Source organism: Malaclemys terrapin, chromosome 22 (assembly GCF_027887155.1).
Source record: "Malaclemys terrapin pileata isolate rMalTer1 chromosome 22, rMalTer1.hap1, whole genome shotgun sequence".
NCBI classification, from domain to species: Eukaryota; Metazoa; Chordata; order Testudines; family Emydidae; genus Malaclemys; species Malaclemys terrapin.
The window spans coordinates 14,551,068-14,566,234 of record NC_071526.1 but is presented as its reverse complement, the minus strand read 5'-3'; the positions used below and the strand labels follow the sequence as shown (position 1 = coordinate 14,566,234).

Genomic DNA, 15,167 nt, shown 5'->3' with positions numbered 1-15,167 from the left:
GCCCCTCGTCTATCTGCAGCTGCCAGCCAGTCAGCTGGCCCCGGCTTTCACAGCTCCCCAGCCCTCTGAATGCAGCCCTACTCCTCCTTTCATCTCAGCGGCGGGGAAGGAAAAAACCTGACGTTAATTAATGGAGCTGGGCACGGGACGAGACAAAGGGCCCCACCTGCCTGTCGCCCCACAATACAAAGCAAGGACCAGGACACGCGGCCACCCCCCCGCCCCAATAACTCTGGCCATCGCTGCCCGGCATTCATCAGGCGCTGATGTGCCGTGGGTGCAGATGGGAAGCCGCGAGGTCTCCGATAAGGCTCCTCCATTGTGATCGCTCCTTAATTAATGGCACCAGCTTCTTGGGAGTGTTACCTGAAGCCTCAGCGAGAGGCTAGACTGGGGAGAACGGCTTGAAACAGGCAGGTGCGGGGGGTGGGTGAGAAGAACAGGGGGCCTGGTTCTCCACTCCAGCTACGCCAGTTTCACGTCAGCATGTCTGGCGTGGGCGGAGCTGCTGGGGGGGCTAGGCCCTGCGCTATCTCCCCCTCATCCCCAGCGAAGCACCAGGAGAGCTTCCCACTAGCTCTGCTTTCCTAGCTGTCCCCGCCGTGCCCCGGGGAGGGAGCGGATCCCCCCCCCACATACCCCTCTTTCCTGTGCTCCCCTCTGATTGACTCAGACACAGAACCCCCAAAAGGCCTCCAGATCTGCGCTTGGTCCATCTGATCTGAGCCAGTTTGACCGTTTCCCAGCCCGCAGCCTGGGCGTCCGGCCGGGGCAGAGGCATTTGCACCGTCCAAAGACGGGGTGCTAATGCGCCCGATGCACCACCAGCAGGAATGGGGTCTGTGGATCAATGGGCTCCAGGTGGCAGCAGGAGGTGCTGGCTCACGGTCTGCGGCTGCTGTTTGCTGTCTGTTCAAGGGAGGGGGGTGGAACTGGGAGTGAATTTTGACGCCTTCAGAGGGGCCAAGCTGTTTTGAGATGCCAGGATGAGAACTCCTGCCAGCAACATCCGACCTAGACCCCGAGTCATAGAGCAGGGCACTGCGAGTTCCCACGTGCCCAGCCACCTCTGGCCTGACCCTGCAGCATTCACTATTATTCCAGTCCTGGGCTCCCCGTTCACTCACCCACCAACCCCTTAGCATCCCTTGGCACCACCCTGCCAGTGCCCCTCAGTCCTGCCAACAGCACCTCTCCCTGCACTGCCAGTTCCTGGCGTCTCCTCCATGGCCACTACCAGCTGGGCCATGTCTACCACACCATCCCTCTCTCTCTGGTGCAGGCTGCCTGGCGCCTGTATTCGACAGACGTGAGCCGAGCCTACCTGACCGCCACCTGGTGTTACTATGACAGCATTCTCCCATCCTTCAGGTAGGCGCCACGCCACGCGGGTGACCACAGACCGGGTGCTGTGGGGGGAAGGGGAAGGGTGGTCCCTGCCATCTAGCAGTCTCCTCCTCCGAGAGCAGTGGCGTATGCAGGGCTCTGAAGGTCAATTGCCTCCGTGTCTGTTGAGGGCAGGATTCGGCCCTGCCCACTGGACGACCCCGCAGGGCTTAGGAGCAGCGTGGATGTGAACAGCTTTGCCCCAGGAACTGGGTATGTAGCCTGATGTTGCTCATCACCACCTTCCCCGCCAGCCCTCTGGCTGCCGGGCACAGCAGAGGTGGTGGAGATGCCTCGTGTGGCTGCAGAAGCTGGAGTCCCATTGTTCCCCCCAGAAAAGGGGGGGTCACCAAGGCAGGGTGCAGAATTACCCCCCTGGCCCCACGGGCGTTGACGCAGGGAGAGGGACGAGTCCCGGGTTAGCTGATGGAGTTAACCCTTTCAGCGTCATGACAGTTCAAAACTCCAGAGCCGGTGCCCCCTGGTCACTCTCTGGAGATGCATTCTCCGTGTGGGAGAACGCTGAAACCTTTGCACCTTGACCAGGGGTCACGTGACCGTGATGCTCAGATGCGCTTCCAGCGAGAGCAGTTTATCAGAGCTGGTGCCATCGGGCACGTATGCCACAGCCCACTTGGTTTAATGAGGCAAGACTCCGCATGCTCACCCCAGGCATGTACTGTGGGCATCTAATGGTAGAATTCCTAGCATCCTTTTTGGGGAGGAGGGCAGGAAAGTGGGGCACAGACTGGACCCTGGTCTATGATTCCAGACTTTGAGGCACCCCTGGAGCTGAGATGTCAAATGCTGCAAGCCAGTATCTGTTCTCCCCCGTTTACATTGGAGTCAAACGGGAGCCATCCCGCTGAAGTCAGTGGCATTGCTCTGGGGTAAACCGGGTGTTAGGGGCGATCAGAACCGGGCTCAAGGCCCCTATGTTGGCTCGATGGTCCGAGACCTGAAACGCAGTCAGGCTGAGATTTCTGTTAACCCTTCCTGTGCCGGCATTTCCCAGCCCGCCAGTCCATTGAATCTATATACACAGCCCTTGGGACCAGAATTCCTTTTGACAGTGGAAATAACTTAACTTAATGGCGGGGCCGGGGGAGGAATAGGGGTGCTTGGGTTGCCAAAGGTTTGCAGTTAATAGCTTCCCCAGGACGGCGCCCCTTCTCATCCAGGTGGGTTGGGAGAAGGAGGCGGAGCTGAACTTTCTATCCAGCCCATCCATAAAGGGCAAAATCAGCTTTGCTCTCCCCCATCATCCTCTGTCTCCTGCAGAGCTAGTGTCTATGGGGTGCAGGAGCGGAATGGAGCCGCTGCAAAAATTCCTGATTTCCTCCTCCATCATCCTCCATCACCCCCAGGGGCCGCTCCCTTCGGAGACCCGCGGACGCTGCATCCATTCCAGCCCTGCCCGCTCTGTCTCTCTCCTCCCTCCCATAACGTTTCCCAGATAAGCTGGAGCCCTGCTGCTGATGGGACCGAAGTGGACGGATTCCGCTGGTGGCTGCTGTTGAAATTAGCTGGAGCCGGGAGGATTGCTCGGCGCTCTGAGACCTGGGCTTGACGGGCTGCAGGCCAGCCCCATGTGTCGCCTCTGGGGAGGTGGGAGGGCAGAGTAGGAAAGACAATGTCTGTGTAAGGGAGGAAGGAGGCGCAGGCCCTTTGGGTATCCATGGACGCTGCCTCCCCTGTTAAATCAACCCACCTCCTTTGCTCTTCCCCCTGATTCCCTAGGAATACATTGTTGGAAGGGGAATTCCCGAGGCCTCTGATGCTAAGAAATAGCGTTGTGTAGGGAGACAACACCCGGAATCGTCATTGCTTCTGGATTGTCCAGTTGTGTCCATCCACCACGTATCTGTTGCTGGTCTGCACGGGGCAGAGCCTGGCTCTGTGTTGTCAATTGTACAGCGCCAAGCGCACTGATATTAGGCAAATAATAAAATTGCCCCACTTTACACCAGCATGCTTGAGTCAGGGAAGGAAACATGCCCCCCTCCCCGAGCTTGACCCCCCCCCCTTCTGCTGCTGACCATGGATTTAGGTTTTGTCTGTTTTGTCCTACAGTGGGTGGTTTTGTTTCTTTGCCATGACCCGTGGTTTTATTTTACAAAGACAGAATTCTTAGCAGCCTGAAACACAAATCCCTCAATTCCCAGCAGCACCACGGCACAGAAATTAACCCGAGGTACCAAACTGCGAAGAACTGCCCTACGTTAGAATCCCCATTCGCTTCTCTGTCACTTTCGAGCCCGTCCCGTTCAGAAGACTGTCTAGTGTAGGGGTTGTTTTTAAAATAAACAACAGAGGTGGCGCCCAGAGTTGGATCCAAACTTCCCCAGAGTTCAGCAGCTCTCAGACACAGGCGTAGTTTAAAGGGGCCAGGGGAGGTGTTGTCCCCCACAACTGCAAGCTTCAAGCAGGCACAGAATTTTCCCCCCAACATGAGGCCCCATTGGCCTGACTGGAGCTGCCTCCCCAAATATAGAAGTCAAACTATACCTATGCTCTCATGCGATTCCACAATTTGAGAGAGATAGGATGGCCCTGTGACATGATAGTTCAAGTCCCTGCTCTGCCACAGACTTCCTGTGTGAGCTTTTGGCATGTTCCTTAGCTTCCCCGTGCCTCAATTTCCCATCTCTACCATAGCACGGTGGTGTGGTGAGGATAAATACCTGGAAGATTGAGAGGCACTCAAGTACCTAGGAGAGACAGCACACACATGTAAAATATTCAGAAGGAAGATGCAAAATGCTGCCAGGTCTGTCAGTCATTTAGTGACTGGCATTAAGACACCCGGGGGCCTGACCCAAAGCCCTTCTGAAATCAACGGGAGTCATTCCATCACTTTCAATGGGCTTTGGCTCAAGGCTAGAGACTGTAACATCAACCGTATCATGCTAAAGGGAGACCTTGCCCTGCAAGCTCAGTGTTGTGCTCTAAGGTGCGTGATGTGCCCCCCACTGGCATAAGCAGGGCCAGAATTCTGCATCGGGTCAGTTGCAGGAGAGAGGATTAGAAACAGGGCTGCCCCTCCGCTCCCCGATACTGGCTTTCCAGCAGTGCCCCTGCTTCTGATTTACAGCCGGGGGGAACAAGAGGCGCATCGGGCCCGTTTGTTTCATTGCACGATTTACGTCTCTATGCAAAGGGTCTTCTCAGACATACAGCGTGAGCAACATGTCACGGTCTCTCTTGTATCGTCTGAGTTTGTGCAGAGCACTGAAAAATTGGGACAGACCCAACTGTGTCTGCCTGCAGCCAAACTCCTTGTAAACAATCCCAGCGATCAAACTGCCTGAAAACATGGTGGTACTTTCCCAGCTCTGCCCACTCGCGACAACACGCGACGCCACTCACTGTAGATTGTGAAAATCTTCGTGACTGGATCATTCCTCTTCTTTCTTGTGATATACAGCGGCGGCTCCGGGCACCAGCGCTCCAAGCGCATGCCTGGGGCGGCAAGCTGTGGGGGGCGCCCTGCCGGTCCCTGCGAGGGTGGCAGTCAGGCAGCCTTCGGCGGCATGTCTGCGGGAGGTCTGCCGGTCCTGCGGATTCGGCGGCAATTCGGCGGCGGGTATGCCGAATCCGCGGGACCGGGGACCTCCAGCAGACACGCCGCCGAAGGCAGCCTGCCTGCTGTGCTTGGGGCAGCAAAAAAGCTAGAGCCGCCCCTGGTGATATACCAAACAAAGGTGACATTTAAACTGCTATCACTAGGCTTCAGAGTAAACAGTTCATTGAGCTAAATGGGAAAGCTCCCTCAAAGCTATTGTTTTAGGCTGTCTGCAGACTCAGACAGACGTCATTCCTTCATGTCCTATTTTGAAGGATATCTTCACCGCCATAAGGCTAGAGGCTTAATTATTTAAAAAAAAAAAAGAAAGCGGAGATTGTGGAGCACAGGAACGTACCAGCCCCCCTCAGCCCCCCCAAGCTATCATGAGCTGGCCCAGTTCGACCTCTACGAATGCCTGATAGAAGCTGCTAAGAAACTGTCTTTAAAGTTGGGGGGGGGGGTTGCTTTACGCCTGCCTGGATCCCTGCTTTGTTCATTCATGTGGCTGTGATTTCTTTTTGCCTTGGAAGGTTTAATTTCTCCATGTTTTTATTTGAACCCACCCCCAGAGAGCTGGTCCTTATGTTTGAGCATTTGCACCGAGTCCGCAACGGAGGAGTTAGGAATTCAGAGGTGAAAAGGTTTCCTGACGGAGCCCCACCGCCATATCACTCCTTCACCTCTGGCCAGAAAACCATCGCCCCTGCTTTTTGCTCTGGGGAAAGGTAGGGTGCCCCCAGCTACCGCTCCTTGGTGTGTCCTTTGTCTCTCCCTCCCCCCCCCCAGTGTTGGCCCTGTGCGTGTGTGTGTCGCCGGCGCTGCTCTCCTCCTGTCTTCTGAGCGTGGTTTGGCTTTTGTCCGTGTTGGTGGCAGGTGTAACCCCTGGCTGGCTCCTGGTCTCCCTGTAGTGGCTGGACCATGTATAGAAGTTTATGTGTCTGCTGATGGATCTAGTCGTTTAGTACAGGAACTTGAGATCCTGCTTGTCAGATTCAAAGGTGGCAGGTTCAGTCCCCACAGACAACTCGCGCAGGGGTGTGACACACCCTCGTGCACAGATCACCCCTAATCCACCTGGCTGTGCTCTGTGTTCCCAGGGGCTCTCCAGCACCCAGGGGGAATCCAGCATCCCAAGCCAATGCCCGAGGTGCTAGGATCCCAATGCTAGGATTCCCAGTGCGCCGGTGCTCTTAGGGTACGTCTACACTACTGCGATTGCAGCTCAGATAGACACACCCAGGCTGGCATAGCTACAAATCGTAATGTTGACGTGGCAACCTGGGCTGTACAAGTGCACCCGGAGCCTGAGTAATTACATAGGTGCCGACTTCCCCTCTGCCCAGTGGGTGCTCGACGCCCCCCCCGCCCTGGCTCCGCCCCTGCCCCGCCTCTTCCCACCCCTGCACTACCCTCGCCCTACCCCCATTCCACCCCTTCCCGAAAGTCCCCATCCCCTTCCCGCCCCCATTCTATCCCCTTCCCCCAAGTCCCCGCCTAGTCTCCACCTCCTCCCCTGAGCGTGCCCACGTCCCCGCTCCTCCCCTTCCCTCCCGGAAAGTCCTAAGCACCGCCAAACAGCTGTTGGGGGGCAGGAAGTGCTGAGAGGGCGGGGGAGGAGCGGGCACATGGCATGCTCGGGGGGGGGGTGGGAGAAGGAGGCGAGGAGGGGGGGACCTTGGCTGCCAATGGGTGCTGAGCACTCGCTAAATTTTCCCCGTGGGTGCTCCAACCCTGCCGCACCCACGGAGTCGGTGCCTATGGGTACTCGTGCTGCTGAAGCCCACGCCCGTGCATTTTGCAATTAAAACTAGCGTAGGTCTGTCTGCTCCAGCTGCAGCCACACCTCACGCTGCCCTGCAGACGGACTCTGAGAGTCCGTGCAGCGTCATATACTCAGAATCGCTCATAACGGTCAAACCTACCTCTTGTGCAGTAACATCACTCGGGACATTTTAAATTGGTGACCTGAGCATATGCCTAGGTGCACACCCTGAATAAATGTGTATTACATGTGATGTATCCTAGCTAACTCCAGGAATTGTATGTGTCAACACAGCGTAAGAGACAGCTTGCCCTTCTGCTCCCTTATCCATGGCCAACGCCGATGCTGCAGGTGAAAAAGCAAATGCCCCAACGTGCATCTAATTTTGTAGCATGCCCCTAATTGTGCGATGATATCTCGCTGGTAAATTTCTTCATGAGCTACCACCCGAGATGGCAAAACCCTGAAGTAGGAGAAACAGACGGGTCTCTCTCACTTTAATCCTAGCTAGTGATCTGATTCATAGACATGCCTAATTCTGTTTTGAATTTCACTGAGGAATTTGCCTCAAGCTTGTCTTGTAGCAGTGAGTTCCCCGGGTTAACCAAATGCTGGGTTTTAAAAAAAAGAATTTCCCTTCATCTGTGGTGTTGGTTTTTTTTTTTAACACATTGCCTTTCCGTGTCACTGGGTGTCTCTTTGCCTTGGCATTATGGGAAAGGGTAAATTAGACTGCCCTGTGCACTGTGCTGTTCTGTACTTTCTTTACCGTTCACGTATCTCCTCTTGCTTGTCTCCTTTCCAAACGTCTCTTCAGCCTCTCTTCAAAGAGGCTCCTAGTGACAGATGCCAAGGCAGGTCAGCTCCAGTGTGCTGCAGAATGGAACCCTGCATTTGAAACTCCCAGCAGAGAGGAAGGGCGGTGCAGAGGTTAGGGCACTAGAGGAAGGCTTGGGAGACCTGGTTCAAGTCCCTGCTATGTCTCAGGCTTCCTGTGTGATCTTGGGCAAGTCACATAGTCTCTCTGTGCCTCAGTTTCCCATCTGGAAAATGGGGCTAAGTGGGAGGGACTCTCTCACAGGGGGCCGTGAGGATAAATACATTGAAAGATTATGAAGCGCTCTGAGATCTCCTGATGAAAAGTGCTAGGTGATATTAGTGCTAGGTATTAAAAGTGCTAGGTATTCGTGGTTTGTGATGTCTCCATGACCCCCCAGTGGAATTACAGTCTGGGATGAATTGGTTGTTTATGTATTATTCTTAAGACGCTGTGTAATGGTGTGTACATAGGGATGCTCTGTGGAGGTTAATTCGTGAGCAGGAGTGGTCTCTTGAGGGGTGCTAGGAAGGAAGGAAGGAGGCTCGCCCCCTCTGGCGACATGGCTTCCCCTTGGGTTAGGAGTCGCGTGGATACGGAGGTAGGGCCCGAAGCGCTGTGGTAATCGCAGCAGGAAGGCGCTAACGCCTGGCAGCTAGCTGTGATGACCAGTGGCTCCGCGGGACGGAGGAGGAGGGGACCTGCTGGGCTCAGAGCACCGAGTTGGTAGGCCATGCACGCAGGCTGGAGGACAGGCCGGCAGGGGTTTTCAGAAGCACTCGGCATTGGCCTAACTCTGCTCCCATTGAAATTGGGGGGGCGAGTGCTCTGGGGCGCCTCTCCTGGTGTGACTGGAGGTGCTGTTCCCCGAGAACAAGGAAATTGCTTCTCCCAAGTGTCCTGAGCTAGTTTGGTCTTGGGGGAGCAGGTCGCCTGCGAGGGTGTTTCATCCCCACACGCTGGGTACGAGGGTTAGGGTTGCACGGATCCCGAGCATGTGATTCCCCTGCTGTTCTCTCGCGGCCCCACAGGGTAATACACACTCCCATGGGCTTTACTCTTACCGGGTCCTAATTCCTCTCCTAGTTTTCTTCCCCGACTCCAGCTGACCTGCAGGGAGGCGGGGGGGTGTTCTTTGCCAGGCCTTCTTCCTTTGCTCGTCTGAGGCAGGCTTTGGTTAAAGGGGGCAGGTGCCTTTCTCTAGAAAGCACCATTAGGAGTGGGGCATTTGATGAGCATAAATCCAGAGTCCACAGAAGGGGTGCCCCCACCGTGACGGGGATGTGGAGATTCGGAGAGCTGGAAGGTCTATTAACTCCATTAGCGTCATGAAGAGGAATCAGGCTAATCATGGAGACTTGTGCATTTGCTGTGGGGCCCAGCTAGGTGACTCTGCGCTTCCAGAATGTCCCCTGGTCGTCTCTAGTAAATACCAGCACTACAGAGCCCCAGCTAGGATGAAAATTAATGTAAAAGCTGGTGAATGGAAGATTTTCCTGCAGACTTTTCTTCCACTCCGGGGGTTAAGAAGCTGGAAGAAACCCACCCCCAGAATGCCCATATTGGAACTTTCTCCTGGGCAACGGGAGGTTCCGGGAGATGCAACGTGGAAGATGCTGGCCAGTGGTTTCTCAGCTGGATGGGAGAGAATGGAGCAGGAGGCTCTGGCCTCTGAGAGCAGAGCACTATTTTGGTCAATACACAGCCAGTCTACGATGCTTGTGAAGCACCCAGGTATGTGTCAAACAGCCTGTGAAATCCCAGCCGGTTCTTGGGTTCGGCCCCTTGGCGGATGTGTCAGCTGGATGGTGCGAAGTGCTCGTCCATTTCTGCCCCAGTGCATCATGATGTCCCAGAGGGATTCGTGGGACTCCGAGGAACGGGGGCGAACCGGTTAAACGAAGAGAAGCTGGCTTGGCTCTTGGAGCACCGGACTGCTCTAGTTTTCATTAGAGCTGATGCATGATGCCAGGAGACTATCCCAACCGCTTAGCTCCCGCAGACCTCTCACCTTTCTGAGCTCATGGGCTCAGCTAACTCTGTTCCGGTTTCTTCCGTGAGCCATAATTACAAGGCCCTGCTTCGCCTTCAGCTACTCCGTAGTTGTGTCATGCTTCTGCAGCAGTCAACTGTGCCTAGCAGGGATCCGAGCGAAACCGCCTGGTAACCGGCCCTCCAGTTCCGAATTGGGGAAAACACTGAAGGATCCTTCTGGTAAGTGTCCTGCAAAGACAGAAATTGCCTTGTGGTGACACCAAATGGGCCCAATCCTGCGTTCCTGACGTGGGTGTGCGGTGAATGCAGAAGCAGTCCCTAACAGCGATGTAATAACCCTGGGGCTTTGTGACCAGGAGCTGCAGTAGAGGAGACAGTGGGGTCTCATGATGAGGTCTGCGTGCCAGGGCTCGCCCTTGCCCTCTGGCCCATGTGCTCACTTGCAGCGGATGCGGTGTCTGAAGGTAGCATCCAGGAAACCTGCGGTCCCAGAGTAAGGCTGTGTTTGGAAGAACACAAAAAGAACTAAATAGCCCCAGGCAAACCCCAAAGCAGTGGTTCAAACTGGCTTACCCGCCTGGAATTCAGAGCGGTCTGCAAAGTTAGACGGACGCCTAACAAGAACTGGCTTTTCCTTCGCGGAAAGCTTCTGGGAGGCAGCCCGGTGTAGTTAGAGCCCATGGCTGGGGGTCGGACAATAAGAATTCTGCTCCTGGATTGCCTTTAGCCTCAATTTCCCCATCTGGAAAACAGGGGGAATGACACTGACCCCCAACATCTGTGAAGAGCATCGAGATCTTGGGGTGCAAAGGGCTGAGTGCTGGGATGATCATTGCACCCTGCTTCTGTTCAGGCTGGAGATACCTGTGTTAGAACCTCTCCAGCACCTGGTGACGCTCCCTCCCTCTTCACCAGGCGGGGAACACGCGGCAAATATGAACAATTACTCAACGTTGAAAAACGGAACTTTGGTCAAACCTCCCAGAAGGTTCGTTTGCGAGTCTCTGGAGACGCTGCGAGTCTGTTCCTGTTCCCACGGAGCCAGCTCCCTGGGCCCTAGGGCGAAATGCAGGATGAATCTCTCTCCTTGTCCATGTTCTCATCCAGAGAAGAAGCCATCCAGCCCTCCCCCACTCCTGGCCTGCTTCCCTGGAGGCAATGCACAGGAACTGAGCATGGCACTGTGGTCACACAAGCCTGGGTGCTCTGGGCTGCCAAATCAAAGGAGGCCAGGGGGGCACTGAGTCAATTGCTGCCCACCCCACGGGCGCTGAGATGAGAATTGCCCCATCACTATAACACCAGCGTTCCCAGTGCTTGGCCCAGCGGTGGGGCCTCGGGCTGGGGCATGCTAGAGGGTATCTGGAAGTCTGCAGGTATTGCAATCTCGATGGGCCAGTCCAACATAGCATTCAGCCACCTGATTGGACTGGGCCTAAGGTGAGATGCTGTTGGAAGGGTCCATGTATCCCCCCCACCTGGTCCTTTCGTCTCCTGTGCTAACATCACCTCTCATGACATTATCATCTTCTTTTTCTCTCCTCCCCATCTCCACCTCCCTGCCATCCCTCTTGCATCCCCATTCATTCCCGGAAGCTGGAAAGAGGAAGACGCACCGCCCCCAAGGTGTTTACGTCTCAGGTAACCTTCCTCTTAAAGCCGCAGTGTCTGTATTTTTTTTCCCCCGCCCAAAGAGTCACCATACGGTAGGTTCCCTCCAGGTGTTTTGACATTCTTCAGCCGCTGCTCCAGGAAATGTACTCGGGGCCAGGGAACCCATTTGGGGGGGTACGAGCGGAAAATAACCTGTGTGGTGTTGAAAGAGATGCTGCCAAGTAGCTTGTGATCAAAATATTGATCTGTCCTAAGATTGCTACAGTAGCCTGGTGGAGGTCAGGGGCAGAGGGGAGTTGCTCAGATTCAAAATGTTTTTGTTTTTATTTAATATCCATCTAACGACCTGTTTTTACAGAGAGCTCCATTGCTAAGAAATTTGACACACACACCCCTCCTTCCTGAGGGGGAAATGTGGTGGTGTTTATGTAGGACCTACACAAACTACAGTGCTTTGTGCTCCTTGCCTTTTACGCGCAACAGGTGCAGTTTAGCCGGTTCCAAACTGTACCACAGGACCTTCCCAGCGCACCTTAGGGGGCCCTGGTCGCTCGACGCCATCAGTAAGATCTTGGCTTGAAATAAAATCTAGGGAACTGCCATGATGCCCCCTTCAGGGTAAGGTCAGAAGGGAAAGCCCTTTGTCTCTCCTCGGCGCAATCACCGGTGGGGTCACTCCCGCCCCAAACACCTCGGGGTCACGGCCTCCGTGGGTCGCTTGGCTGCAGTTCGGGTGGTTTGCCACGCCTGCCTCGGAAGGCCAGAGGTCTCTGCGTGTCCTCTCATGGGGGTGAGGAGAGGTGTGCCCGAGCTGGTGCCTGCTGTTTGGCCCTCTCTCCTCGGATGGTGTTTAACTCTGGCCCAGGGCTCTGCCCGCCAGTCAAATTGACCAGCAGCGTTTTGTTTCGATAAATGGGGCTCTTTAGGGGAGATGCATCAAACCATGACAAGGGTATGGGCAGGGCCCTCGAGGGCTCAGAGCCCACCACTGATACCACGGTGAAGAGCTCAGAGGGGAGAATCCGTTTGCCTGGGCTCTGTAGGATCAGACGATGCCATGTAGTCCTGAGTGCCACCTGCTGGCACCGTCTCTGTTAACTAGCTCCTTCCATGTACACAGCCCTCTCTCGTCGACAGAGCACCCTCCCAACGCTCTTCTTAGCCACGTGAGCCCGTGTGGAACAAGATTCTCAGGGTCCAGCTTTACTTTTGTAGTCTTCCTGCCACACCGCGCATTGCTGGCTTTACTGCCGGGGGATGTTCCTCGCTGGACGCTGCTCTCCTTTTCCCAGCCGGAAGGTGGCGATGTCCACACCCAATGCCACTGCTCCAGGCCTCAGCAGAGCCGGGCTCCGAGGCCACCCCCCCGCACCACACCCCTTTTTGTCTCACTAACTTTCTCTTTCTCTTTCTTCTGTATCTTTTATTCTCCACCCTCTAGCCAGATCTTTAGTAGTAAGCGGAATTTCTTTCGGATTCCCGCCGGCTGGAAACAGAGGTATCGCGTGCTTGGATACGCTTCCCATGACTTGTTTGGAGGCCAGGTGTTGGGGGCTCTTTTTGCTTTGGGGGCAGAGCCCGTGTGGAATGCAACAGATTGCCGGGGATGTGCATGATGGTCCCTCTGTGCCTTGCAACGAGGGCTGAGGTAATGGAGATATGCCTGCTCTCCTGTATGTAGACTGGTGCATCTCCAGTGCAGCTGTATGGGGGAATTAAGTGTATGGGTAGAGATGGATCAAAACTTGCAGCATTATAATGGAAGAGGCTTCTGCTCTAGTGATCAGAGTACAGAGTAGGCTCTGATGCTGGCCCCTTCTGTGGCCTTAGACTAGTCACGTCACTGCTTTGTGCCTCAGTTTCCCCATCTGTAAAATGGGGATGCTGCTTACTGGCATCATGACAGTGGATAAGCTGAATGTGTTGGAAGCGCTGTGCAAGTGTTTATCCAACCCCCATAATACACCTTGGGCGTCTGGATAAAAACCAAATCTGCACCCCAACCACCTTGGGGTTTTGTTCTGCAAAAGATCAAAACCTGATGAAGTTCTGCAAATTCCAAACCTGTCTGGGTGTGTTCTCCATCTCTGCCTATAACCCCATGAAATGCTGTGCTGAAAATCTACCCTGCGGCGGTTCTGTGGGTGCTTGAATACAAACCGTTTCTGGAATGACTCTTAGCTATTCTAGATTGCTTCGTTGAACTGCTTGGGGAGGAAATGAGAACCCGGAGCCCCCGCTCTCTGCAATCTGCCTCTCTACTACAGCTCCTTGAATTTCAGCTCCCATCACACCCCCTCGTGGATTAGCAAATGGACACTCAGAAGCACAGCCAGTGGGAAATTTTCCAGTGGAATCGGTTTCCATTGGAAAACGCTGGGTCAGCGGAACGGACCCATTCTGTGGGAACGTTATTGATTCCGTTGACCTTTCAGCAGGAAAGTCTCCAGACCTTTCATTTAGATGTATGCGCTTTTATGTTAATAATTCATGATCGTCGAGAAAAGTCAAAACAATGAAGTGGCAACAAAACATTTTCGCCTGGTGGAAATGAAACATTTTGGAACGTTTTCTTGGGCGAAAAATTCCGAGATTTCAGCTTCTCATCCCGCTTTGAGATGAAAGCACGTTTCCAAATCTCAGAATTTCCCAGGGATGGAAATTCTGCTTTGGAGCCAACTCTGCTCGTGAGGTTTTAGGCTCCCCAGAGCGGCCGTATTAACCCCAGTTTCTGCCCTTCCCCACCCGGCTGGGAGCCAATGACCAGAAGAGTGTGCGCTGTCCTATCTAGTTACTGTATGAGCTGAGCCCCCCAGCTGACGCTGGGCCAAAAACCAGCCCCCTTCCCTGTTACACCCTGTGTAACGTAGGGTGAGTCAGCTCACGTCCGAGGATAACGGCGACGTTAGCTTATTGCCAGGACGGTGGAGAAGCCGGGGGAGAGGTTGCCAAGCCCTGGGCCACCAGCGTCTCTTTGGCTGGGCTTATTCTGTGCTAGCGGAGTAGCTACTGAACTGCGTATGTGCAATGAATTCGCCTGCCTGGCCATAGGCCCACTCCTGGCCACTGCGGGGGGCGTCCTGTTCGGGGGTTGTCTGGCCTCAGACAGAGGTCATGCCATCACTAGTGGGAACCCCGTGCCCCGGGGCCAGATGCTGCCATTGGGAAGGTTAGTGAATCGCCCATCGAGCCGTGGCCAAATCCATGATGAATCTGAACAGGGGTGGTTAATCTCCGCTGGGCTGGGCCGGGCCAAGGGTGCTCTGTCCCGTGTTTGATCCAGACTCCTATCTGGGGATCAAGCTGGTCTTGAGGAGTGGGGGAGAACTGAAGTTCTGGGGCCTTTGGGCAGAGGGCTTGGAGACCCAACCTTGATATTCTATCTTAAGTCCCGTTTGCTGGGCACTTGGTGGAGCAGATGCTCCAACCACCAGGGCTCAACTGTCCCTCCTTTCAGAAGGTTAGTGGAGTAAAGAGCGGGTCCGGACGCCTGGGTTCTATTCCCAGCCCTGATTTGTTCTGTAACCTTGACCAGGCTGTTTAATGGCTCTGTGCCTCAGTTTCTCCATCTGTAATAAATCTTCCCTACCTCCAGGGGGAGAGATGAGGTTAAATTAACAGTAGAGTGCTTTGAGATCTCCGGATGAAAAGTGCTAAGGGAGGGCACAGTGGCAGTCAATGTTGCAAACTTTATTTTTGTGTGTGTGTGCAAAGTGATCTATTTTCCCCAAGAATGATGAGGACCCTCCACCCCGACCCCGGTCCAGATGAAAACCTGAAAATGTTTTTCTGTGAGCTGCAGAATCCTGCAATGGGCCACGCTCTGACATGTTCTGGGGTTGGGGGATGTTTGGGGGTTGTCTCCCATCTCTGGCTCAAACTTAGTGTCCCTCCCCCTGCCTTTCCATTCGAAAGAGACCGAAGCGGAAATGGTCATGTTGTTCTCTCCACAGCGAAAGGGCCGATCGAGAGACCGAACCGATCGCTGATGACAAACCACCAGGCCCCGCCCCTCCTGTTCAGTA

At 54.7% G+C, this 15,167-nt stretch overlaps 1 protein-coding gene across 3 annotated transcripts in view; it reads left to right on the top strand.

Moving 5' to 3' along the window:
* Positions 1 to 15,167, top strand: part of KCNQ4 (potassium voltage-gated channel subfamily Q member 4) — a 73,771-nt gene that overhangs the window by 47,293 nt on the left and 11,311 nt on the right. Inside the window, exons 8-10 of one of the 3 annotated variants that reach the window (XM_054012005.1) lie at positions 1,283 to 1,371; positions 5,524 to 5,679; positions 12,584 to 12,640. In XM_054012005.1, coding sequence (XP_053867980.1) covers positions 1,283 to 1,371; positions 5,524 to 5,679; positions 12,584 to 12,640 — 302 coding nt within the window. The remainder of the gene's footprint in view (positions 1 to 1,282; positions 1,372 to 5,523; positions 5,680 to 12,583; positions 12,641 to 15,167) is intronic. The other 2 variants (XM_054012008.1, XM_054012007.1) reach the window with 2 other exon arrangements.